This window comes from Passer domesticus, chromosome 19, assembly GCF_036417665.1.
Source record: "Passer domesticus isolate bPasDom1 chromosome 19, bPasDom1.hap1, whole genome shotgun sequence".
NCBI classification, from domain to species: domain Eukaryota; kingdom Metazoa; phylum Chordata; class Aves; order Passeriformes; family Passeridae; genus Passer; species Passer domesticus.
In genome coordinates, this window is record NC_087492.1 from 12,892,322 (window position 1) to 12,917,807 (window position 25,486).

Consider the following 25,486-nt stretch of genomic DNA (forward strand, 5'->3'; position numbering starts at 1 on the left):
TGCCCACTGAGGGGCGTGTAAGTCTGCGCAGGCGCAGCAGCCGGGGCGTGTCGGGCGTGGTGACGCAAGAAACGCAGCGCGCGGGCGGGCCACGCAGGGCGCGTGCGCGGGGCCGGGTGCGCCGGCGGGTGCGGCGGGGCCGGTGCTGCGGGGCTGCACGCGCCATGTCGGGGCGCTCGGTGCGGGCCGAGACCCGCAGCCGCGCCAAGGATGACATCAAGAAGGTGATGGCAGCCATCGAGCGCGTCCGCAGATGGTGAGGGCGGGCCCGCGGGGGGGTGGGCCCCGCCGCCTGCGCGCAGCCAATCACCGTACCGCGGGATGCGACTCGGGAGTGCGCGCCCAACCAGCGGGTGCTGGCGGGGGGGCGGCGACCAATGGGAGCGGGGCGGGGGTGGGAAGCGCCTGTGATGGGCGGTTGGTCCGGCCAATCACAGTGCGGGGGGCGGGGGGAGTGCTGCGCGGAGCTGAGCTGACGCTCCTCTGCGCCAACCGGAGCGTGGCGGGATGGTGCGGTTTGTTGCCATGGTGCCCCAGGCCCGGTCCGGCCCGTCACCGCTGTGTCCCGCAGGGAGAAGAAGTGGGTTACGGTGGGCGACACGTCCCTGCGGATATTCAAGTGGGTGCCAGTGGCGGACAGTAAGGAGGTGGGTACCGCGCGTGGAGATGAGCCGGGAGCCACCGCCCACAGCCAGCCTAGCTCCCTTAACAACCCCCGTTAAGTTGAGCTCCGAGCCTCTCCCAGCCCTACCGACCACCGAAGCCCCCGGAGCCACCTCCGAGCCCTTCAGTTCCGCCGAACGCCACCAAACCCCTGAGCCCTCGCCAAGCCAGCACTCGGGCCCCCGCTGAGCCCTCCCAGCCCGGCTGAGCACCCCCCTGATCCTTCCCCAAGCTGAGCCCCGAACCCCACCAAGTCCCTTCTGAAGCCCCATGAGCCCCTGTCAAGCCTTCTTGGGCACCCCCCAGCCCCAAAGAGCCCCTTCAGCCAACCTGAGCCTCCCCTGAATTAACGAGCCCCCTAAGCTCCCTTGAGCCTCCTCCTGCTTCCCTTAAGACTCTCTGCTTGACTCCTCCAAGGATTTGCTTTACTCCGTGGCATTCCTAGATGGGCGTCAGCTCCTTCTCTCCTGGTTCCCAGTCTCTTCATAGACGGAGTTTTGCCTCTCACTTAGGAATGTGCCTCCAAAGCCAAGGGAAAAGGCCAGCTTGAGCACATCTCTCTGGGCTTCTGGAGACAGAAAAGGGAATGGTTCTTCTGAAGCAGCATGTGTTTCTCTGTCATTGTGTTTGTAATTTTCTTTCTCTCCTCTAGAAAGAGAAATCCAAATCTAGTAGCAGCACGACCCGAGAACCCAATGGCTTCCCAGCTGACACCTCTGCCAATTCCTCCCTCCTTCTGGAGTTCCAAGGTGGGTCTGGGCTGAGCTCCCTTCAACATGGGGAAAGACTCCAAGGCTGTACAGTAGTTGGGACATTGCTGGTTTTGTGTGCTGCTGGTACGGGGAAGGGCAGTGCTTACCCCTGAGCACTGGCATGGAATGGAGAGCTATGAAGTTGAGCTGTGGAGTTGGGCTGATCCCCTTCTGGATTGTCCCTGTCCAAACTGTTCATTTTTGCTGTTAGAGAGTCTTAATGGGCTGTTTCTGGTATCTTCTGTGGGAAGCTTCTGGAGGACTGGGGTTTCCTGATCCCCACTTTCCCTGCTCTGCTGGGGAGAGGCCAAGAGCCACCTGCAGCCAAGCTTGATTTTCCAACAGTTACTTTCATGGACCTTAGGGTGAGGGGGAAAAGGCTGTCCCTGGCCTTGCTCTTGGTTTAGGCACTGTGGTGGAGCCAGGAGAGGCTCCAGCAGTGCCAGACTCACTGCTGAAGTAGTGTGCATATCTGCCCAGCCCGCCTCTTTGTGTGGCTAAGGAAAATCAGGAGTTTGTTGGCAGTCCCAGGAGATGCAGTGGGGTTATGTTGCAGGTCTGCAGTTTGGCAAGGTGTGTGCCAGGCCTGCTTCCTCACTGGGAGACAGGTGCTGAGCATTAATCCTTGTGTTGCTTCACAGAGGAGGAACAAAACCATGGTACACAGCAGGAGATTCCTGCCCTTGGATGCACAGGGCCATCCCAGGCTGCAGATGTGGGATTTGACAGTGCTCATTCTCAGGGCAGGAATATTCCCTCTCCCATGGCCAGTTGTGTATATGATTCCCACTGTGTTCTGAAGAACTCGGCCCTGTGCCTGACAGCCCTTAGGCTGATGTGGAACAGTGAATCCCCTGTTTAACTCTGACCATGCTCTGCCTTCTCAGCAAGACCCCAGCTTGTAGTGACACCCTGGGGTGCCTGTGCCCCTGCATTAAGGTGCTCTTTTTCACCAGGTGCTGTTTCTGCAGATGAGAATAGCAACCAGAGCTCCCTGTCTGATGTATACCAGCTCAAGGTGGACAGCAGCCCCAACTCCAGCCCCAGTCCTCAGCAGAGTGAGTCCATGAGTCCTGCCCACACGTCTGACTTCCGCACAGACGACTCGCAGCCTCCTACCCTGGGGCAGGAGACCCTGGAAGGTGGGTGCTGGGCTGAGAAGGGAGGAGGCAGATGGGTGGGCTCAGGGAAGGCCCCTCCAGGGCTGTTGGTGGCCTGGTGGGTGGCCTTGGCACTGCTGGAAGCTGACAGGGCATCGGGGACTTATTTAGTTAGGTGTTCTGTCCTGGGTGCTGGGTCTGCATTTTTGTTGACCCACCCGTTCTCTCCAGAGCCCTCCCTGCCTTCCTCAGAAGTGGCAGATGAGCCTCCCACTCTCACAAAGGAAGAGCCAGTCCCCCTTGAGACTCAGGTAAGGGAAGGGGGATTTAAACCATCTCTAAATGTGCATGGACCCAGATTGGCCCTTTGACCATTGTTGCTGCTTCTTGTAGCAGAAGCATCTTGGTAGATGGACTTGCTCTGCAGTCCTGAAGTGCCCCCTGGGAGCTCCCAGAACCTCCTGGTTTTGTGAGCTTTGGTCTTTATCCCTTGGTTCAGATCAAATGTTGAAGTGTGAGAGAACAATATGGGGGTGTGGGAAAACAACAATTCTGGCATGCTCCAGGGCTGGAGTGGGTTCCCATTCCTGGTGCCCTGGGATCTGTGCATAGGTGACAGCCTGGGCTGTCCCTATGGTGTGACACAGCCTTGTCTAGGCATGTGTAACTCGGTGTCACTGCCTGTGACCTCTGACTCTTGCAGGTAACTGAAGAGGAGGAGGACTCCGGTGCGCCACCTCTGAAGAGATTTTGTGCTGACCAGAACTCTGTGTGCCACACAGCCTCGGAGAGCTAACCTGCCTGGCCCGGCACCTTCGCCAGCCCCTTGCAGAGCTGCCTGGCCTCCCCAGGACCAGCCCTTCCCTCCAGCCTGCCCCTTCCCCAGTGTCGGGGCTCCCACCACTCGCATCAAGTGCGCCCTGCCCTACCCTCCCCTGCCCTGCCCTGCCCTGCTCTGCCCTGCCCTGCCCGATGGATGGGGCTGCTGCCAGTACCTGCAAGTTTGCCTCTATTTATTGGCTCCCTCTCTCTCTGCTCCCTGCCCTAGAGCTGCGGGTCTCTGCTGGGTGGGCTGCATGTGTGGGGGGGTTCTCCATGGGTCTCCCTGCTCTCCATGGTCCCCAGGACACTGGCAGATTCTGTTTGCCTGCCTGCCCTTTCCCTGGTGCTGGGAACAGGAGAGCCACCTTCCACCTGCTCCAGGTGATGTGTTCATTCGGTTGTGGGAGCAGGTGGTGGTGGGTGTGGGGGGCAGTGAGGGGGGGGCCGGCAGGGACCCACTGGGACGCTGTGCAATAAGCTGCTAAGTTTAAGCCATTCATGCTGGGAGAGAGGGGAGCTCTTTCCCGTCCCGGGGGGCAGGTACTGACCGGCCTCGGCTCTGCCTCGGGGCACAACTCCAGCCGAATGGAATTTGGAATCCCCCGGGAGCCGGCAGAGCAGGGGAAGCCACTGCCCTGTGCTGGAGAGCCTTGTCCCGGCCTAGGTACCCACTGTCCCCGAGGTGGGAGAGGAAGCAGCAGGGTGCTGGAGCTCCCCGGAAGCGCTCCCGCCATGGGTCTGTGCCGCTCCCCAATACCCGCTGCCCCCCCAGCCTCACTCTCCTCCCGCTGCCACTGCATGTCCCGCCGAGTCCGTGATCGAGCCTGGTGAAGCTGGAGGCGCGACCGCGCGTGGAAGTGGAAAGTTATTTTAGCACTGAATAGAATATTTTTAAAATTAAATTGTTTGAAATACAGATGCAGAGCACGATGTCCGCGGGGTGGGGAGGGGCCGTGCGGGAAGGGAAGGGAAGGGGAAGGGGAAGTTTCCGCTAAACGGGGCCATGTGCCGGCACTCGCCGCCTACGGCGCCCACGGAGCCGGCCCGGAGCCCGATTCCCCGGGAAGTTCGGTCAGCGCCCGGTGCCCGTTCTCCACACTCTCCTCCCTGGCGGTCGCCGGCGCTGTCTAGAGCGGGCGGGGGACGACCCCGAGCCCGAGACGAGTCGGCAGGATCGCCCGGCGGCATCGCCCGGCGGGGCCGGCTCGGGGCGGGTGGGAGGGAAGAGGAGCCCGGGATGGCCCCTCCGCCCTAGGCAGCGGCTCCGATGGCGGCCCCGGCCCAGGGCTCTGCCCGCTCCGCAGCCGCCCCCGCTCACCCAAGGGACTCTGCCCGCGGGGCGGGGCTCTTCGCCCTCAGGGTCCGCGGGGCGCGGGAAAAATCGGCCGCGGCTAAGGGAGGCGGGGATGTGCTTTGGACGTGACTTCAGGGCAGTGCCAGAGCGCCCAAGCAATTCCCATCATTAACCCGCGGCCTCCGCACCAAGCCCGCTCAGACCTGACTGCCCTTGCAATAAATTATTTTAATTTTCACTTTCATTTTCCAATTATTCCTTTTCCCAAGTTTTCTTGGTCCCGATACCGTGTGTATGCCCTTCTTTGCATGTCCAGTGAAGGGTAGCGGAGCTGGGGAATGGTCTGGAGCATATTTGATAAGGAGCAGCTGAGGAAGCTGCGGGGACTCAGTCTGGATAAAAGGAGGCTCAAGGGAGACCTGCTTGCTCTGCACAACTCCCTGACAGGAGGGTGCAAGCAAGGTGAGGGTTGGGCTCTACTCCCACAGAACAAGGAGTGGCATGAGGGGAAACAGTCTCGAGTTTTCTCAGGGGAGATTTAGGTTGAACATCGGGGAAAAGTTTCTTCAGTGAAAGGGTTCTCCAGCTCTGGCAAAGGCTGCCCTGGCCAGTGGTGGAATCACCATCTGTGGAGGGATTTAACAGATGTGTAGATGTGGCACATGGGGAGGGACATGGGTTAGTGGTGGCCTTGGCTATGGAACCAGTTGGACTCCATAGTCTCAGAGCTTTCCTAACCCTAACAATTCTGTGATAATCATGGAGTGTTTTTAATAATATATCATTTCAGGATCAGAATGCCCAGACAGGAGAGGCAGCTGCTGATTGATTTGAACACAAACTATCCTGATGTGTTGGTAGTTATTGGGAAAACACTTTTGGGAAAGAGTTCTAGAAAGAAGTCTAGCAATCAGAAAACAGAAAAAGTCTTTTCCATAGCAGTGTGTGCATTGCTGAATTCAGGAGGAGGAATATTAAGAATGGAGAATGAGGAAGGAATTACTTTTTCTGGGAGATTGTGCTGGCAGAAGCAAGGCCTCTGAATACTTTGCATGGATGCAGCAGGGGAGTAACCTACTGCTTTTTGTTAAAACATGGAGCTGTGGAAGTCCGGAGCTGGGAGGTGCAGCCACAAAGTTGCACCTCTGCAGCTTAACCGCTGGTGTGTTTTATAGGGCCAGCATATCGGTTTATCCTATGACTTCCAGAGAAGTTCCTGAATTCCTGAGGAAGAAAAACTGTGCCAAGTGCCACAATGAGAATGGACTGACCCCCAAGACAGCTCAGTTGAGTTTTGATGGGGGAGCAAAAGAGACTCTTCTGAACATCCAAGAGCACGACATCCAAAATGCTGTGGTGAGATTCTTTATAAAGAAAGATGAAGTGCTGGTTGGGAAGGTCCTGGGTTTCACAGAGGCAACACATATTGAATTTAAGGAATGCAGTACAAAGAGTAGCTTGTAATATATCAGAAAAAAACCTTCCTAAATGCGTCTCTGCCTTTGCAAACACTGAGGGTGGATATTTATTTTTTGGTGTGGATGAAAACGGTAAAGTCACTGGGACCGACAGTAACATAGAGAAAGTAGCCTTAGAACAAACAGTAGCTGATGCCATCGGCTCAATGTGAACCCATCGCTTCTGTGGCTCTGGGGCTGGTGTACAGATCCAAATGCACATCTTGCGTGTTTATGACCAAGCAGGCTGTTCACAGGGCTATGCCTGTGCCATGCACATTGAGCCGTCCTGCTGCCCTGTGTTTGATGATGACCCTCAATCCTGGATGGTGCTGGGCACTGTCAGGGAGGAGAGTGTGGGGGACTGGGCACTGACCAAAAGACTGAGCATCAGGAAATGGAGGGAGTTCATGACAGCTGCAGACCCAGATAAGTAAAACCTGCATTTATTTGTCGCTTCATTTCCATGTTCTGCTATAGATGTTCAGGAGGAAAGATCAACTTGTTTTCAGGGTGTTCTCACCAAATCTAGAAAGGGCCATTTGACTCATGCCCAGCCACAGACACTGGGATGATGGTGCAGTTACTGGCCTGCAGCAGCACACCTATCCCTGAGCTCATTCAACAGGACTTCTTGAAGCACTACCAGTCACAGAATCATGGGGTGGTTTTGGTAGGAACACAACTGCCCACAAGACAGTGGGTTGCCAGGCTTTCCTTCATATGGAAAAGGGCCATCAATTCATGGTCAGGCACTATAATCCAAAAATGGGATTCTGCCTCCTAAACTTGTGAATATCAGAGGATTCCTTCCAGATGAAATCTGCCAGGCTCTGGCTGGCCTTGGACTCCTCAGGGCTGTATCTCAACTGCCTCTGAGACAGTAGGTTGCAAGGCTTTCCTTCCTATGGAAAAGAGCTAACATTCACAGTCACACTCCGGGGGCTAAAAGTGGGATCCTGCCTCCTAAAATTGTGAACGTTGGAGGATTGTTACAAGATGAAAGCTGCTAGGAGTTATGGCTCTGGCTGGCTTTGGGCTCCCGGGAGCTGCCTCTGAACTGCTCCTGAGACACTGAGTTGCTGGGTTAGGTGCAGTTGTAAGGGGTAACGGTTAGGGTAGTTAAAAATGGTAACTTTTCTTATATTTTATACATATATATATAAAATAATTTTTATAAAAATTGATTTCCAAATACAAGCCTTTATTTACTGTTTTATGTGCAGGATCTTGAGAGTATAAGGAATTCTAAATACAGATATATAGGGTTTTTGAAAATACAAATGTACCTTTTGTATATATATTTTAAACAAGAAAGGGCTTGAAAAATGGGAGAAAATATGATCTCTACGAGGGCAATAGAAATAGCTCTGCGTATTCAAACAAAAAGCATTTTTGTGTGTCACTCAAAGGCCGAGATCTTGGTTGGTACTTAAATCGCTGCTGCCACCTGGTGACAAGTACGAGGTACGGCGCATATATGCTATTTAATGACTCAGTAGTGTCACCTGCAGGTAAAAAGCGGTACTGCAACTAAGAAATGCACATGCGGACAGCGAGTGACTTGTCGAAGTGTCACTGTGGCGCTTTCCATGCCTGCCGTTGCCTCCTGCTGGCCCTGGAGCACGCGTGGGCAGGAGATCTTTCTCCTTTTTAATGCCTTTATTAAGAAGAATCAGCTCAGGTGGGGAGAAATCGACGGGTTGCGCCCTCGCCGCCGTTGCTCCCAGGCGTGGCACGAAGGAGGAGGATGATGCAGCTTTGTCCGCTGGTCTGCAGACAGAACTGGGGACTCTGTCCTCACGGGAGAGTCGTTGAGTCCTTGGTTTGTTTGTTTAAAAACCCGGGGGGTCTCTTTAATCAGTTTCTTTTCAGGTTAGGGTGAGAAATAAAAAGATCCAAGCAGGTACGGGACTATGCTCCCATCCTTAGATGTCACTTTAAGTCACTTGTTGGCTCGTGATTTTAGGGGTTTTTCTTATAAAAACTGTAAAACTGTAAAAACCCAAGGTGCACTGCATTTCTTATTTGCATACTGGCTCCGATGTCACTCCTATTTTCTTTACCTCGGAGGGGTCTGTCCTGGCAAGTGGCCAGCATCAGGGAAACAATCAGTTAATCGCCGTCCATTAACAGGTATTCAAAGAGCTTTTCTTCAGCAGCGAAACCAAAGGAGTCTGACCCGGTCTGGCTTGGTTTTTTTAACTCTGAAACTTAAAAAAAATACAACTTTCTATTCATAACAGCTCCCCCCTATTTTTCTTTGATCAAGCTTAAGCTTGCATCAACTTATAATTTTTGGCTCATTAACATAGAATTTCCTATATTTTTTTGTATTGATAATACATTTCTTCAGCACTCTGGTGATCGTATTTACTAAACTTCATTACCCTTTTTGGTTTTTTCAGGTTAATTCCTTTAGAGATCCTTAGGTTATTCTGTACAGCAGATGTCACTATTTTTGTTAAACATGGAAATAAGAACAGACTAACAAGTGTACCCACAGTGAAGGTTATAGTTTTCCAACTTTTTTTGAAAATCCATAGATTATCCCACTAACTGGAATCAAGTGTAAGAGTCTTTTGATTTCTTAAATATGCTAGATTTTTTTAATTTCGTTTAAAGTGTTTCTAATGACTGCCACAATTAATTTGATTTGATAAACTACTGTTTTGGTTTGGTTGAGTTGGTCATTAATATGATTAAGAGCCAATGCGGTCTGATTAGATATTACTTCTAATTCTGATTGTAGTTTCAAAATTTTGTTTAACATATCTTGTTTCTTCAGTTTTGTTTTTCTCAAATCCTCATATATAGGAACTCTTAAACTTGATCCAGATTCTTTGTGTATTATAAAGACAGTTTGTTTTATAATTTTAATGATGCTACCACTAGACCAGTCTCTTGGCAATTCAGTGGATGTTGTGGTACCATTGACCCAAAACAGGTGTTTAGGGGTTTCCTGAAAGATATTAATTTTTGTCGTGCCCTCCCAATATTTAGAAATACTTTTTCCTTTTACCAGATTTACCAGGTTTGCTTCAGTAGCATTACGTTCAAAGCACCACCAGGTTTCTCCTACAGGGTGCTCTCCCAGGAGTGGCTGCCTAAAGGTGGCGGTGTTCCGGGTCATCCAATATATTTTCTTATTCTCTTGATAAAAGATCAATTGGGAGAGGTTAACACAATTGTTGTGGACTCTCAGCAAGGAGCTTACTTCTTTCTCATAGAAAGGTTGGTAGTACTCATTGCACAGCTCTCCTGGGCTCTCCAGAGCACCACCAGCAATCAGAGCCAGCACTACTACCCTTCCCAAGAGTCCGGTATGGGTCATCCTGCACAGCCTGCCCACCCGGCCTTGCCTCTTGAAGATTTTACTGAGAAGAAGTCTCCAAGTTCTTTAGAGTCTCTTGCTCCTCTGGTTAAACCTCTCTTGATCTGTCCCTGCTAATTTGGTCCCTCTTAGGGGAGCACTCTGGAGAAGATTAACCTGGGGTCTTTGGTACCAAGTTGGGACGACTTAACCAGAATTACTTATTAACAATTTTTAAGTTTTACAAATTTCTTAAAACACTTTAAGACATGTTATGATTCTAAACTTTTTTCTTATGCAGTTCATCAGTCTTTTTGAATGTCAATTTTAAGTCATTTGGTCCTTTTATAATAGTATACTCAGCTGAATTAACTTCCGATGTGGTTGAATCCTGTCCCGAGTTAGGGTGTGAGGGTGGTGTAGAATCTGGTCCAATACCAGAGGGAGACACTGACGAATCTTGTCCAATGCCCGGGGCTGAGACTGGTCCTTTTAATTCTCGTGATGTGAGTCCAACCTTTTTCTCTGGTTCGCACAGCCGAATTAGTGATGAGGAGTACCTGAAAGGGGCCTTCAAATTTAGGCATTAATGGTCTATAATTCCAGGATTTTATTAAAATCCAATCTCCTGGGTTGATGTCATGTGCTTTTGTATCAAGAGGGGAGGTTTGGGGGAGGTATCTTCTTTTTCTAAGTCCTTCTAGGGTTCTTCCAATTACTTCTAAGTATTTCCTTGTAGCTTCTTCTCCTTCCAGGTAGTCTCCTGTGCTATATCCAAACATCATTTCATAAGGTGAAATCCCTATATCAGACCGGGGTCTTGTTCTGATGCGCAAGAGCGCTAGGGGCAAACACTTTAGCCAATTCATTTTTGTTTCTTCGATCAATTTAGTCAATACATTTTTGAGAGTTTTGTTCATTCGTTCCACCCTCCCAGAACTCTGGGGGTGGCACGGAGTATGCAATCTCCATTTTATTCCTAAAACTTCAATTATATTGTGCAATGTTTGAGCTACAAAATGTGGACCTCGGTCTGAGTCTATGGTATTCACCATTCCGTTCTGGTTCACTTTTTGGCAAGTTAAACACTCTTTTATAATTGTTTTTGCTAGGTCATATCCGCTTATGCACAGGTTATTTCTTAGGAAATAATCACATAGTCCTTGGACTCCCCAGTGGGTTAATTTCTGTAGTTCTGTTAGCACCATCCCAGCAAGTGCTTTGTTTAGAAACACCCGTCCGTCAGATATTAACCACTCCCCCATATCCCTTGATGTAACTTTAAATTTCACAAAAATATGAGTTCTTCTCTCTTTTTCCCTACTCGGGTGTGGTTTCTGCTTAAAAAAACTTTTACCAGATCCTCTGGTCTTAAAGCTGCTTCCTTTGCTATCTTGATCAGCTAGCAAAGGTTTCACAACTTTAGGCTAAACAGTCTTGGGGGGGGTCCAGTTGCTCCACAGTAATAGCAGCAGCTTTCACTCAAAGGGACTCGAGGCCTCTCCATGCTTCCTGTCCCTGACAGTACTGCCGTATCCTTGCCTGCTGCTGGTGGTGGACCCCCCCACTCTTTTGTGGCCTTGTACTGTAGGAAAGGGTTGTTTGCTCCCACACTTTCTCTAGCTATAGCAACCATGATCTTGGCTTTGGCTATTGTTTTTTCTTCTTCCCTCCTTAAATACACTTTCAATGCTTCCCTCAATAATTCATTAATATCTTTTTCTTGCCAATCCTCTATATTTTCCAGTTTTCTCCGTATATCAGGCCAAGATTTAGTAACAAAATGGACTTTTAGTAGCATTTCACCTTCGCTGGTGTCCAGGTCTGTTTTGGAGTACAATTGAAAGTTCCGCCTCAGGCGATTAAGCCAAGTGGCAGCAGTTTCATCTTTCTCCTGTATACCCTCAAATGCCAGTTTTGTATTGGTTCCTTTGGGAATTGATTCTCTTATCCTTCGAATTATCAAGGACCTGTACTCCATCATGGCCTTCCTCCCTTCCTCCTGGTTAGGATTCCAATTGGGATCCACTAGTGGCAATTTTTCTTCTCCTGATGGCACTTGGGGCCCTGGACAGTTATCTTTTTCCCAAACTCTTATGCTTGCGGCCCTAATCATTCGGGACTCTTCTGGGGAAAATAATATATTTAGAATGGAATTCATCTCTCCCCAAGTGTAGAAATTTGGACCTAAAAACTGATCCACTTGGTTAGCAATGCCCACGGGGTCTTCAACTAGATTCCCTAACTCCTTCTTGAATCCTCTCACCTCAGAAGCAGTTAGAGGAGCATTTACAAAACCAACACCTCCTGCTACTCCTCCCATAGGAACTTCTCTAAGGGGAAAAAGTCTCTCTGCTTTGGAGGTCTTGGATTGGGTACTACAGTATGGCCCATCTTCAGACACAAGATTGTTCATTTGAGGGGTATTAGCACTAGCTTGGACCTGCTGTAAGTCAACGGCTGTACCTGGTGATATGGGGTTACTAGATAAGGAGGTATTTGTGTCCCAGTTAGGAGGAGGTGGAGGGACTGCAGTAGGGGGGGAGAAGAGCTTGGGAGCATGTTAGGTGGAGCTGGAGAAGGGGTGGAGCATGCAGCAGGTGTAGTAGTGTTGGGGTGCGTTAGTTTTACGTTGGTCTATTCCTATATCCCCCATTCCTGTTTATGGTTCTGCCTGGGCTCCCCCTCTCTCTCTCCCTCTTCTTGATTGCCCCATCAATTACACCTTTCCCCTCCCTGGCGGCCTGTCTGTCACTCGGTGCCCACACCCCTCCATCCAGAACCTTCTACCCTGGGTATAGAGTAATTGGATCAGGGGCCAGGGCTCTACCCCCAGTTTATCCCCGTTGGATACCCGAGATGTTTGTTACGTGTTATCCCCTCCCCTCAAAAATTTGGATTGGTCATTTTGTTCTGGTTATAAGGCCCTGCTGGGCATGCTTTGCTTTGTCCGCGCTCGACGCTCCTTCAATAAACACCTTCGTTTTCCCTGTCGACGCGGTCCTGCCTTATTTCTCCTGTGGGTCGCAGCCCTGCTCCTCTCCAAACAGCTCCATGGATCCTCGCTTTTCTAAAGGCATTCAGCCTTAGGCACTCTCCCCAGGAAGTCTACCAGCGGGAAGGTGCCCCCTCCCCCAGTGCTGCCAGTGGTGCTGGCCGCAGCTAGCCGGGAGATCCAGAGACTCAGAGGCCAGCCGCCGCCGCTGCATAGTAGGTATTAGTGGTGGTGCAGAAGCAGCTGAAGGAGTCGAAGGGGGTGGTGAGGGAATGGCCCCCATGGCAGCTGGGAGAAGAACTGGATCTGCTATTTGAGGTGCTCGAAGGAGAGGGTTATAAGGTGGAGGGGCATCAGGAGGCAAGTAGTCTAGGGGGTCCCACCTTTTACCAATTTCTTTAATTCTAGCATCTCCTCTTTCATTCCCTTCTTTCTTGCTCTGCACTTTACAAATTTGCACTCCTTCTTTCTTTATAGCATTCAACCAACAAGCTATATACAATAATTCCTCAGCATCAGTATTTTCTCTAGCCGTCAGATAGTTACTCAGCTGTTGACACATCCACTTGTCTTTCGTCCCACACCATGGCCATCCTCCTTGCACTTCTAATTCTGGCCACACTTCTGAACAGTAATGAATCATCTTAACTTTATCTAATCCTTCTGTGCCTTCTATAAAGTCCCATTTCTCTAATAGTTCACCTAGGGGACTGTGGGGAGGTATATTCTTCAATCTTTGGCCACTTTTCTTACTACCGCACCCTCCCATTATTTTCTGCCTCTAAACAAATCACAAAGATATCTTTTTCTCTAAAGGAAATATATCTTATTTAAGAAGTCTTGACTTCCTGCCAAAACTCCAATTTCACTGACCCTTTTCGTCAGGACTTTGTTAAGACCTTGGCCTTCTTGCCAAGACTCAACAAACAACCAAAATACAAAAAAACATCCTCTCCTCGAGGTCTTGACCTCTGAGGTTCACCTGACCTCCTTCGTCAGGACTTAGAGAGACCTTGGCCTTCCCTTGCCAAGGCTCAAACAGTCAAACCTCGAAACCCTGGCTTCTGAGGTGCCCTTTGTCTGGGCCAAACTGCCTGATATCCTAAATCCTAACTTCTTTCGTTAGGACCTGTATCAGGGCCTTTGGGGTGCGTGCCACTCACACAGCTATTTCCTCCGCACGCCCGGAGGGGGGTCCTCTTTACCCCTCTGGAGGCGCCTCAATCACCAGTTCCACTCGCTTCCCCCTGTTCCCGGCCGGCCCCCTCGCGGGGGTGCGGAACCGCGGTACTGAGGGGTCCTCACTCGCTTCGAGGGGCCGGGCTGCCGGCCCTCGTCTCACTCACACACACTCGCTCGCCTCCCTCTCCCGCCGCCGGATATTCTCACCTATCCGACGCTGCTCCGTGTCACTGTCCCAAGCCGATCTTCTCTGGTCCCGATAGCCAGCTGTCCTGCAGGTCCAGGGTGGGCGGCCGTCCCAGTCCTGGTGTCCTCTTCAGGCGTGGCTATCCCAGACGAGTCCCCCAAGCTGAAATAAATGGGCAGGAGATCTTTCTCCTTTTTAATGCCTTTATTAAGAAGAATCAGCTCAGGTGGGGAGAAATCGACGGGTTGCGCCCTCGCCGCCGTTGCTCCCAGGCGTGGCACGAAGGAGGAGGATGATGCAGCTTTGTCCGCTGGTCTGCAGACAGAACTGGGGACTCTGTCCTCACGGGAGAGTCGTTGAGTCCTTGGTTTGTTTGTTTAAAAACCCGGGGGGTCTCTTTAATCAGTTTCTTTTCAGGTTAGGGTGAGAAATAAAAAGATCCAAGCAGGTACGGGACTATGCTCCCATCCTTAGATGTCACTTTAAGTCACTTGTTGGCTCGTGATTTTAGGGGTTTTTCTTATAAAAACTGTAAAACTGTAAAAACCCAAGGTGCACTGCATTTCTTATTTGCATACTGGCTCCGATGTCACTCCTATTTTCTTTACCTCGGAGGGGTCTGTCCTGGCAAGTGGCCAGCATCAGGGAAACAATCAGTTAATTGCCGTCCATTAACAGGTATTCGAAGAGCTTTTCTTCAGCAGCGAAACCAAAGGAGTCTAACCCGGTCTGGCTTGTTTTTTTTAACTCTGAAACTTAAAAAAAATACAACTTTCTATTCATAACAGCTGAGGAAGGTTGTAGAGAGCCAAGTGAGGAGGGAGGGCTCTTGCCATGTGGTGTTGGGCTTTGGCTGCAGGAACTCGCATGACTTGAAGGGTTTGGAACACAAGCCCTGTGAGGAACCACTGAGGGAGGTGGGGTTGTTTAGGCTGGAGGAAAGGAGACTCAGAGGTGACTTTATCACTCTCTACAATTACCTGTGTTATGAATGAGGTCCTATTTGTCCAATTCAAGAAACTACAAACTTAAAATTTAGCAGCAGTTTTAATTGAGGTCAGCAATTTTAATTAAGATGAAATAATACAATCAGATACAATTCAGTATTGAGATGAAATAATACAAGCAGATATAATTCAATAGTTACAGAAATTTGGGAGTGGTTTGGAGAAAGCATAAACAAAACCGATTGGGGTACAGGAAGGGCTTCCCACCCCGCCTCATGTACGAAGGCAAAAGGATCCAAACACAACTTATATACTGTGTGCTAATACATATTCATTATTAGTTTCCCATAAATCTCCTCCTATTTTTGATTCTTGAAATCTGCGTCACTCTACTGCACAGTGCATGCTCCCATTGTTTCCAAGGGGTCTTCTGGCTCTTCGGTGGTCTTCTTGGAGGAAGGCTCATGTCTTCTTCACATGCCCTCTGGATAACCTGGCAGGTGGCGCATGTGCATTAAGCTTAGTATTATATAAGTAAGCACTCTGTTCCAATTAAACCTTATTTATTTCATTGATAAGACCACTATTTTAGACTCCTTGTCTGGAATTGTCCCAGCTTTATTAATATTCAAGGCCACTTTTTGCTCTGGAATTTGTCTTAACATCAGTTGATGCCAATTTTGGTTTGGGAGTTTTCCTCCTCAAGGCTGTTTCTGCTTTTGAATATTCTGCTTATTCCAACATGACATTCTATATCTGGTTTCTCACAAGAAACATCTGTAAGGGAGCCCTCCTGCTCTTTGATACTGATCACATATACTTCTTCTTATTATTTTCCCAAATTATTGATATAATTACAATTGTATTAGCACGAATCACACCCTTTTATCACACCTGGAAGGTGGTTGCAGTCGGGGGGTGGGGGGTAGTCTCTTTTTCCAGGCAACAACTGACAGAACAAGAGGACACATTCTTAAGCTGTGCCAAGGGAAACTTAGGTGGGATGTTAGGAAAAAGTTTTTTACTGAAAGACTGATAAAGAACTGAAATTGTCTGCCCAGGGAGGTGGTGGAGTCACCATTCCTGGATGTGTTTAAAAAAGAGTGGATGTGGCACTAAACCACATCCACTAAACCAGTGCCATGGTTTAGTTCAGGTGGTGTTAGGGCATGGGTTCGACTAGATGATCTTAAAGGTCTCTTCCAACCTAGTGATTCTGTGATTCTGTGATGACAATGTGCTCAAGATGCTAGAGGAGCCAGGAATTGGCATCAGTCCATTCTCAAGATGGTGAGCATGACAGGAAGTCACATGCCATAACAGTCAAGATGGTGGATCCAGAACAAGCTCATAGTGCTACTTTCAGGATGGTGAGGATTTACCAGAACTTGCATCACACCACACCCAAGACGGCAGTAATGGCCAGAAGTCACTACAGGTACACTCAAGATGGTGGCATGGGCATGTGAGTCAAGATTGCCGAGCTGCTGTCTGAGTTTTTCTCTACTCCCCCGAGCAGGGGAGGAGTCCGCACCGGCTGAGCTGTGGCACAGCAGCTGACAGCGGGGGGGCACTGCCCAGATGCGCCGGGGGCGTCCGGGGAGCGCCTCAGCAGGAGGCAGCAGTGGGCAGCAGGAAGGCGAAGTAAGAAAAGAGGGACTCTTCTCGGGGGCAAAGTCCAGAAGTTTATTGTCTCCAGGGGATCCAGCTGAGAAAAGACGATGGCCTGGGAAAACAGCAGATTATAAAGGGGGCGGAACATACAACACTTCAACCAATGAGGGAGAACTTGGGAGGGAACAAACTCGTGAGAAACATGCCAGCTAGCAGATAGGGAATGTGACAGGGAGGGACTCTTTTTCCCGATCCAATCACCCACTGAGGAGGGGAGAACTTTCTGGAAAGAGGGAAGGAGACAGTGGGTGATGGACAGGAACCTGGGGAGGGATTGACAGAGGGTAACCAGGGAAACAGGGGAGGAGACAAAAAACTGACACTCTCAAAAGGAGGGGTTGCCAGGGGAGGAGGGGAAAGGGAACCCCAGGACCGAACCATTATAACTTCAGGGGGAAACAGGACAAACCAAATGAACCATGCACCATAACAAAGATGTCCTTCCCAAGATGGTGGCAGGCTAAAAATGAACTTTGGGAAAGAATGCAAAATTGCATTTTGGGAAGACATCTCTTTTCAGAATGGGGTTTTCTAGCATGCTTGAGCACAACCTACACCTTGGCCTCTAGCTTGCAGTGCAGTGCTTCCTGGTGTGAGGACAAGGGTGGTGGGACAGTGGTGATGGAGAAGGACAGAGGGTTAGGGTAAGGGGTTAGGGGTAGGGGTTAGAGTTTGCAGTTGCCACTTGGTTCCCGGAGATTGCATTGTGTCACTGTGGTCTCCTGGGTGCCATGAGGTATTCCCGTGTTGCAATGGACACTTGCTTCCATCATATTCCTTTACAACACAGTGGCCTTCTAGGTGCCCTGAGGGCATGCTTTGAAAAATGGAGCCTTGTTCCTACTAGGCCTGGCAATGTCCCAGGGACACCTGTTGCCCATGATGTCCCACTTAATCAAAGTAGATCCTTGAGATTCCATTGCATCATAATGATCTTCTGACTTCCATGAGTCTCTGCTGTGTTACAATGGACACCTAGTTCCACATAAGTGGAACCTGTGTTCCATAAAGCCCCGTGTTGTTCAAAATTTCAATTTTTTCCCCCAAGACTCGATTACATCACAGTGGTTACCTTGGTTCCATGATAGCCCTCTGTGTCACAATGGAGCCTTGGTGTCTTGAGATTTTCTTTCATCACAGTGGTCTCCTGTGTTCCATTAGGCCTGTCTGTGTCATAATGGACACTTGTTTCCATGGGCAATGGGGATATCCCAGTGGCACCTGTGTTCCATGAGGCCCTGCCATGTTTGCAGTTGACTCTGCATTCCCCAAGATTGCATGGCATCACAGTGGTCTCCTGTGTGCCATGAGGTCGTTTAGCTTTGCCATGAAAATTTACTTCTATCATATGCCATTGTGACACAGCAGCCACCCAGATGCCATGAGACCTTTTTGTGCAATAATAGAAGCTTGTTTCTATTAGGCCTTGCAGTGTCCCAGTGTCACCTGTGTGCCATGAGGACCATCTTGCTCAAAGTAGAGCCTTGGTTCCTTTATATTCCAGTGCATCACAGTGGTCTCCTGGCTTCCATAAGGTCTGACAGTGTTCACAATTAATACTTGCCTCCTCAAGATTTGATGGTGTCACTGTGCATCATGAGGCTGTGCTGTGTCACAATAGACACTGACAAGATCCAACAGCACCTCGCTTCAAGGATGTGCTATTTGTGTTTGCAGTTGCTGCTTGGTTCGCAGATGTTGCATTGTGTCACATTTGTCTCCTGGATTCCATGAGGCCTTGCTGTGCAATAATGGAGTCCTGTTTTCACTAGGCCTGGCAATGTCCCCGTGGCACCTGTGTTCCATGAGGCCACTCTTGCTCAAAGTAGAGACTTGAATACATTAAATTCCACTACATCACAATGTTCCATTTAGTTTCATGAGGGGCTGATGTGTTTATAGCTGATCCCTGGTTCCTTAAGATTTTATTGCATCCCAGGGTCTTCTTGGATCCATGGGGCCTGGCTGTGTTTAAAAGAGACACGAGGTTCCCCAAGATTCCATGGTGTCACTGTACTCTGCTATTATTAATGAACTTGTGTTGAGTCACAATGGACACTGAGTTCCACCTGCCCTAAAAATATCCAATTTGCAGCTGTATCCCATGAGGGGCGAGTGCTGCAAATGGAGGCCATTTTCCATGGGAAAAAGAAGTCATTTCCCCACGGTCTGGGCATCTGATGAAGGGTGGCTTTTGGGGCACTAAGGACGAGAAGGGTCCTAGTTGGTGGCAGATACAGTTTTGGTGAAAGCCAGCAAAGTTTGGAAATTTCTAGCTTGGCAATCCACACTTGGATGTTGCAAGTGGCTGCAAACGGAGGCAATTTTCCATGGGAAAAAGAATAATTTTCCAGGGTATGGGTATCAGATGAAAGGTGGATTTAAGGCTGTGTGTATGAGCAGTGTCAACTGTGCAGCCACGATGGTTGGCTAGGGCGAGTGGACGCAAACAAAGGCCATTTTCCAGCGGAAAAAAAAGTCATTTCCCCAGGGTTTGAGTATCAGATAAAAGCTAGCATTTAGGGCTCTAAGGAGGTGCAGGTCGCCGTTACTGGCAGCTTTAGTTTGGGGGAAATCCAGCAAAGTTTGCAAATTTCCATGTTGGCAACCCACGGTCATCCAAGGCAAGTGGCAGCCAACAGTGGCCATTTTGCGTGGGAAAAAGAAGTCACAAACCCAGGCTCTGGGCATCAGATGAAAGCTGGCCTTTGGGGCTGTCAGGACATGCATGGGCCTAGCTTCTGACCACTTTGGTTTTGGAGAAATCCAGCAAAATGTGGAAATTTGTAGCTTGGGTGGCCAGGGTGGGCCAGGGCAAGTGGCAGCAAAGAGAGGCCATTTTGCCGGGGAAAAAGAAGTCATTTCGCCAGGCTCTGTGCATCAGATGAAAGCTGGTGTTTGGGGCTATAAGGACTAGCGGGGATCTAGCTTCTGACCACTTTGGTTTTGGAGAAATCCAGCAAAATTTGGAAATTTCTAGCTTGGGTGGTCAGGGCGGGCCAGGGCGAGTGGCCGCAAAGAGAGGCCATTTTGCAGGGGAAAAAGAAGTCATTTGGCCAGACACTGGGCATCAGATGGAAGCAGGCATTTGGAGCTATAAGGACTTGCTGGGACTTACATTCTGACCACTTTACTTTTGGAGAAATTGAGCAAAATTTGGAAATTTCGGTCCTGGGTGGCCAGAGTGTGTCCGGGCGAGTGGCCGCAAAGAGAGGCCATTTTGCAGGGGAAAAAGAAGTCGTTTGGCCAGGCTCTGGGCATCAGATGAAAGCTGGCGTTTGGGGCAATGAGGATTTGCATGGGCCTAGCTTCTGACCACTTTGGTTTTGGAGAAATCCAGCAAAATTTGGAAATTTCTAGCTTGGGTGGGCAGGGAGGGCCCGGGGGAGTGGCCGCAAAGAGAGGCCATTTTGCAGGGGAGAAAGAAGTCATTTGGCCAGGTTCTGGGCATCAGATGAAAGCTGGCGTTTGGGGCTATAAGGCCGAGCTGGGATCTAGCTTCTGACCACTTTGGTTTTGGAGAAATTGAGCAAAATTTGGAAATTTCTAGCTTGGGTGGCCAGAGTGTGTCTGGGCGAGTGGCCGCAAAGAGAGGCCATTTTGCAGGGGAAAAAGAAGTCATTTGGCCAGGCTCTGCGCATCAGATGAAAGCTGGCGTTTGGGGCAATGAGGATTTGCATGGGCCTAGCATCTGACCACTTTGGTTTTGGAGAAATCGATTAAAATTTGGAAATTTCTATCTTGGGTGGGCGGGGTGGGCCAGGGGGAGTGGCCGCAAAGAGAGGCCATTTTGCAGGGGAAAAAGAAGTCATTTGGCCAGGCTCTGTGCATCAGACGTAAGCTGGCCTTTGGGGCTATAAGGCCGAGCTGGGCCCAACTTCTGACCACTTTGGTTTTGGAGAAATCGAGCAAAATTTGGAAATTTCTAGCTTGGGTGGCCACTGTGGGCCAGGGGGAGTGGCCGCAAAGAGAGGCTATTTTGCAGGGGAAAAAGAAGTCATTTGGCCAGGCTCTGGGCATCAGATGAAAGCTGGCCTTTGGGGCTGTGAGGACTTGCATGGGCCTAGCTTCTGACCACTTAGGTTTTGGAGAAATCCAACAAAATGTGGAAATTTCGGTCTGGAGTGGGCAGGCTGGGCCATGGCGAGTGGCCGCAAAGAGAGGCCATTTTGCAGGGGAAAAAGAAGTCATTTGGCCAGGCTCTGGGCATCAGATGAAAGCTGGCATTTGGGGCTCTGAGCACTTGCTGGGATCTAGATTCTGGCCACTTGAGTTTTGGAGAAATTCAACAAAATTTGGAAATTTCTAGCTTGGGGGGTCAGGGTGGGCCAGGGGGAGTGGCAGCAAAGAGAGGTCATTTTCCATGTGAAAAAGAAGTCGTTTGGCCAGGCTCTGGGCATCAGATGAAAGCTGGCGTTTGGGGCTATAAGGCCGAGCTGGGATCTAGCTTCTGACCACTGTAGTTGTCTAGAAATCCAACAAAATTTGGAAATTTTTGCTTGGGTGGTCAGGGTGGGCCAGGGGGAGTGGCCGCAAAGAGAGGCCATTTTGCAGGGGAAAAAGAAGTCATTTGGCCATGCTCTGGGCATCAGATGAAAGCTGGCGTTTGGGGCTATAAGGCCGAGCTGGGATCTAGCTTCTGACCACTGTAGTTGTCTAGAAATCCAACAAAATTTGGAAATTTCTAGGTTGGGTGGCCAGGGTGGGCCAGGGTGAGTGGCCACAATGAGGGGCCATTTTGCAGGGGAGAAAGAAGTCATTTGGCCAGGTTCTGGGCATCAGATGAAAGCTGGCGTTTGGGGCTATAAGGCCGAGCTGGGATCTAGCTTCTGACCACTTTGGTTTTGGAGAAATTGAGCAAAATTTGGAAATTTCTAGCTTGGGTGGCCAGAGTGTGTCTGGGCGAGTGGCCGCAAAGAGAGGCCATTTTGCAGGGGAAAAAGAAGTCATTTGGCCAGGCTCTGGGCATCAGATGAAAGCTGGCGTTTGGGGCAATGAGGATTTGCATGGGCCTAGCATCTGACCACTTTGGTTTTGGAGAAATCGATTAAAATTTGGAAATTTCTATCTTGGGTGGGCGGGGTGGGCCAGGGCGAGTGGCCGCAAAGAGAGGCCATTTTACAGGGGAAAAAGAAGTCATTTGGCCAGGCTCTGTGCATCAGACGTAAGCTGGCCTTTGGGGCTATAAGGCCGAGCTGGGCCCAACTTCTGACCACTTTGGTTTTGGAGAAATCGATTAAAATTTGGAAATTTCTAGCTTGGGTGGCCACTGTGGGCCAGGGGGAGTGGCCGCAAAGAGAGGCTATTTTGCAGGGGAAAAAGAAGTCATTTGGCCAGGCTCTGGGCATCAGATGAAAGCTGGCCTTTGGGGCTGTGAGGACTTGCATGGGCCTAGCTTCTGACCACTTAGGTTTTGGAGAAATCCAACAAAATGTGGAAATTTCGGTCTGGAGTGGGCAGGCTGGGCCATGGCGAGTGGCCGCAAAGAGAGGCCATTTTGCAGGGGAAAAAGAAGTCATTTGGCCAGGCTCTGGGCATCAGATGAAAGCTGGCATTTGGGGCTCTGAGCACTTGCTGGGATCTAGATTCTGGCCACTTGAGTTTTGGAGAAATTCAACAAAAGTTGGAAATTTCTAGCTTGGGGGGTCAGGGTGGGCCAGGGGGAGTGGCCGCAAAGAGAGGTCATTTTCCATGTGAAAAAGAAGTCGTTTGGCCAGGCTCTGGGCATCAGATGAAAGCTGGCGTTTGGGGCTATAAGGCTGAGCTGGGATCTGGCTTCTGACCACTGTAGTTGTCTAGAAATCCAACAAAATTTGGAAATTTTTGCTTGGGTGGTCAGGGTGGGCCAGGGGGAGTGGCCGCAAAGAGAGGCCATTTTGCAGGGGAAAAAGAAGTCATTTGGCCATGCTCTGGGCATCAGATGAAAGCTGGCGTTTGGGGCTATAAGGCCGAGCTGGGATCTAGCTTCTGACCACTGTAGTTGTCTAGAAATCCAACAAAATTTGGAAATTTCTAGGTTGGGTGGCCAGGGTGGGCCAGGGTGAGTGGCCACAATGAGGGGCCATTTTGCAGGGGAAAAAGAAGTCATTTGGCCAGGCTCTGGGCATCAGATGAAAGCTGGCGTTTGGGGCTATAAGGCCGAGCTGGGATCTAGCTTCTGACCACTTCAGTTTTGGAGAAATCCAGCAAAATTTGGAAATTTCTAGCTTGGGTGGTCAGGGTGGGCCCGGGGGAGTGGCTGCAAAGAGAGGCCATTTTGCAGGGGAAAAAGAAGTCATTTGGCCAGGCTCTGAGCATCAGATGAAAGCTGGTGTTTGGGGCTATAAGGCCGAGCTGGGATCTAGCTTCTGACCACTGTAGTTGTCTAGAAATCCAACAAAACTTGGAAATTTCTAGGTTGGGTGGTCAGGGTGGGCCAGGGCGAGTAGCCGCAAAGAGAGGCCATTTTGCAGGGGAAAAAGAAGTCATTTGGCCAGGCTCTGGGCATCAGATGAAAGCTGGCGTTTGGGGCTATAAGGCCGAGCTGGGATCTAGCTTCTGACCACTGTAGTTTTGGAGAAATCCAGCAAAATTTGGAAATTTTTGCTTGGGTGGTCAGGGTGGGCCAGGGCGAAGTGGCCGCAAAGAGAGGCCATTTTGCAGGGGAAAAAGAAGTCGTTTGGCCAACCTCTGGGCATCAGATGAAAGCTGGCGTTTGGGGCTATAAGGCTGAGCTGGGATCTAGCTTCTGACCACTTTAGTTTTCTAGAAATCCAACAAAATTTGGAAATTTCTAGCTTGTGTGGTCAGGGTGGGCCAGGCGAAGTGGCCGCAAAGAGAGGCCATTTTGCTGGGGAAAAAGAAGTCGTTTGGCCAGGCTCTGGGCATCAGATGAAAGCTGGCGTTTGGGGCTATAAGGCCGAGCTGGGATCTAGCTTCTGACCACTGTAGTTGTCTAGAAATCCAACAAAATCTGGAAATTTTTAGGTTGGGTGGTCAGGGTGGGCCAGGGCGAGTGGCCGCAAAGAGAGGCCATTTTGCAGGGGAAAAAGAAGTCATTTGGCCAGGCTCTGGGCATCAGATGAAAGCTGGTGTTTGGGGCTATAAGGTCGAGCTGGGATCTAGCTTCTGACCACTGTAGTTGTCTAGAAATCCAACAAAATTTGGAAATTTTTAGCTTGGGTGGTCAGGGTGGGCCAGGGCGAGTGGCCGCAAAGAGAGGCCATTTTGCAGGGGAAAAAGAAGTCGTTTGGCCAGGCTCTGGGCATCAGATGAAAGCTGGTGTTTGGGGCTATAAGGTCGAGCTGGGATCTAGCTTCTGACCACTGTAGTTGTCTAGAAATCCAACAAAATTTGGAAATTTTTAGGTTGGGTGGTCAGGGCGGGCCAGGTCGAGTGGCCGCAAAGAGAGGCCATTTTGCAGGGGAAAAAGAAGTCATTTGGCCAGGCTCTGGGCATCAGATGAAAGCTGGCGTTTGGGGCTATAAGGCCGAGCTGGGATCTAGCTTCTGACCACTTTGGTTTTGGAGAAATCCAGCAAAATTTGGAAATTTTTGTTTGGGTGGTCTGGGTGGGCCCGGGGGAGTGGCCGCAAAGAGAGGCCATTTTGCAGGGGAAAAAGAAGTCATTTGGCCAGGCTCTGGGCATCAGATGAAAGCTGGCGTTTGGGGCTATAAGGTCGAGCTGGGATCTAGCATCTGACCACTGTAGTTTTGGTGAAATCCAGCAAAATTTGGAAATTTTTGCTTGGGTGGTCAGGGTGGGCCAGGGCGAACTGGCCGCAAAGAGAGGCCATTTTGCAGGGGAAAAAGAAGTCATTTGGCCAGGCTCTGGGCATCAGATGAAAGCTGGCGTTTGGGGCTATAAGGCCGAGCTGGGATCTAGCTTCTGACCACTTTAGTTTTCTAGAAATCCAACAAAATTTGGAAATTTCTAGCTTGTGTGGTCAGGGTGGGCCAGGCGAAGTGGCCGCAAAGAGAGGCCATTTTGCAGGGGAAAAAGAAGTCATTTGGCCATGCTCTGGGCATCAGATGAAAGCTGGCGTTTGGGGCTATAAGGCCGAGCTGGGATCTAGCTTCTGACCACTTTGGTTTTGGAGAAATCCAGCAAAATTTGGAAATTTTTGCTTGGGTGGCCAGGGTGGGCCCGGGGGAGTGGCCGCAAAGAGAGGCCATTTTGCAGGGGAAAAAGAAGTCGTTTGGCCAAGCTCTGTGCATCAGATGAAAGCTGGCGTTTGGGGCTATAAGGCCGAGCTGGGATCTAGCTTCTGACCACTTTGGTTTTGGAGAAATCCAGCAAAATTTGGAAATTTTTGCTTGGGTGGTCAGGGTGGGCCAGGGCGAAGTGGCCGCAAAGAGAGGCCATTTTGCAGGGGAAAAAGAAGTCATTTGGCCAGGCTCTGGGCATCAGATGAAAGCTGGTGTTTGGGGCTATAAGGTCGAGCTGGGATCTAGCTTCTGACCACTGTAGTTGTCTAGAAATCCAACAAAATTTGGAAATTTTTAGCTTGGGTGGTCAGGGTGGGCCAGGGCGAGTGGCCGCAAAGAGAGGCCATTTTGCAGGGGAAAAAGAAGTCGTTTGGCCAGGCTCTGGGCATCAGATGAAAGCTGGTGTTTGGGGCTATAAGGTCGAGCTGGGATCTAGCTTCTGACCACTGTAGTTGTCTAGAAATCCAACAAAATTTGGAAATTTTTAGGTTGGGTGGTCAGGGCGGGCCCTGGGGAGTGGCCGCAAAGAGAGGCCATTTTGCAGGGGAAAAAGAAGTCATTTGGCCAGGCTCTGGGCATCAGATGAAAGCTGGCGTTTGGGGCTATAAGGCCGAGCTGGGATCTAGCTTCTGACCACTGTAGTTGTCTAGAAATCCAACAAAATTTGGAAATTTTTAGGTTGGGTGGTCAGGGCGGGCCCTGGGGAGTGGCCGCAAAGAGAGGCCATTTTGCAGGGGAAAAAGAAGTCATTTGGCCAGGCTCTGGGCATCAGATGAAAGCTGGCGTTTGGGGCTATAAGGCCGAGCTGGGATCTAGCTTCTGACCACTTTGGTTTTGGAGAAATCCAGCAAAATTTGGAAATTTTTGTTTTGGTGGTCTGGGTGGGCCCGGGGGAGTGGCCGCAAAGAGAGGCC

At 50.1% G+C, this 25,486-nt stretch overlaps 2 protein-coding genes and 1 long non-coding RNA gene across 7 annotated transcripts; 2 read left to right on the plus strand and 1 right to left on the minus strand.

Moving 5' to 3' along the window:
• The first annotated feature begins 63 nt into the window (after positions 1 to 63).
• On the plus strand, positions 64 to 4,253 carry BCL7B (BAF chromatin remodeling complex subunit BCL7B). 3 transcript variants are annotated; one of them, XM_064394418.1, is made up of 6 exons: positions 64 to 256; positions 572 to 647; positions 1,316 to 1,412; positions 2,387 to 2,557; positions 2,747 to 2,826; positions 3,219 to 4,253. In XM_064394418.1, exons 1-6 carry the CDS (start codon positions 165 to 167, stop codon positions 3,309 to 3,311), a joined length of 609 nt encoding a protein of 202 aa, XP_064250488.1. In that variant the 5' UTR covers positions 64 to 164; the 3' UTR covers positions 3,312 to 4,253. The 3 variants fall into 3 exon arrangements, with proteins under 3 accessions (XP_064250488.1, XP_064250487.1, XP_064250489.1); XM_064394417.1 differs by having other exon boundaries at positions 65 to 256; positions 2,372 to 2,557; XM_064394419.1 differs by having other exon boundaries at positions 86 to 224; positions 2,372 to 2,557.
• A 686-nt stretch (positions 4,254 to 4,939) lies between these two features.
• On the plus strand, positions 4,940 to 6,525 carry LOC135283903 (protein SLFN14-like). The gene is given in 4 exon segments (XM_064395052.1): positions 4,940 to 4,956; positions 5,437 to 5,649; positions 5,807 to 6,091; positions 6,093 to 6,525. Coding segments are annotated over 4 exon segments (948 nt in total).
• Positions 6,526 to 15,018: 8,493 nt separating this feature from the next.
• On the minus strand, positions 15,019 to 18,367 carry LOC135283731 (uncharacterized). Of its 3 annotated transcripts, XR_010349383.1 has the most exons (3): positions 17,833 to 18,367; positions 17,459 to 17,553; positions 15,019 to 15,205 (listed from the first exon to the last, which is right to left on the minus strand). It is a non-coding gene; the product is annotated as an uncharacterized LOC135283731 (long non-coding RNA). The 3 variants fall into 3 exon arrangements; XR_010349384.1 differs by lacking the exon at positions 17,459 to 17,553 and having other exon boundaries at positions 17,951 to 18,367; XR_010349382.1 differs by having other exon boundaries at positions 17,459 to 18,367.
• Between the last annotated feature and the right edge of the window lie 7,119 nt (positions 18,368 to 25,486).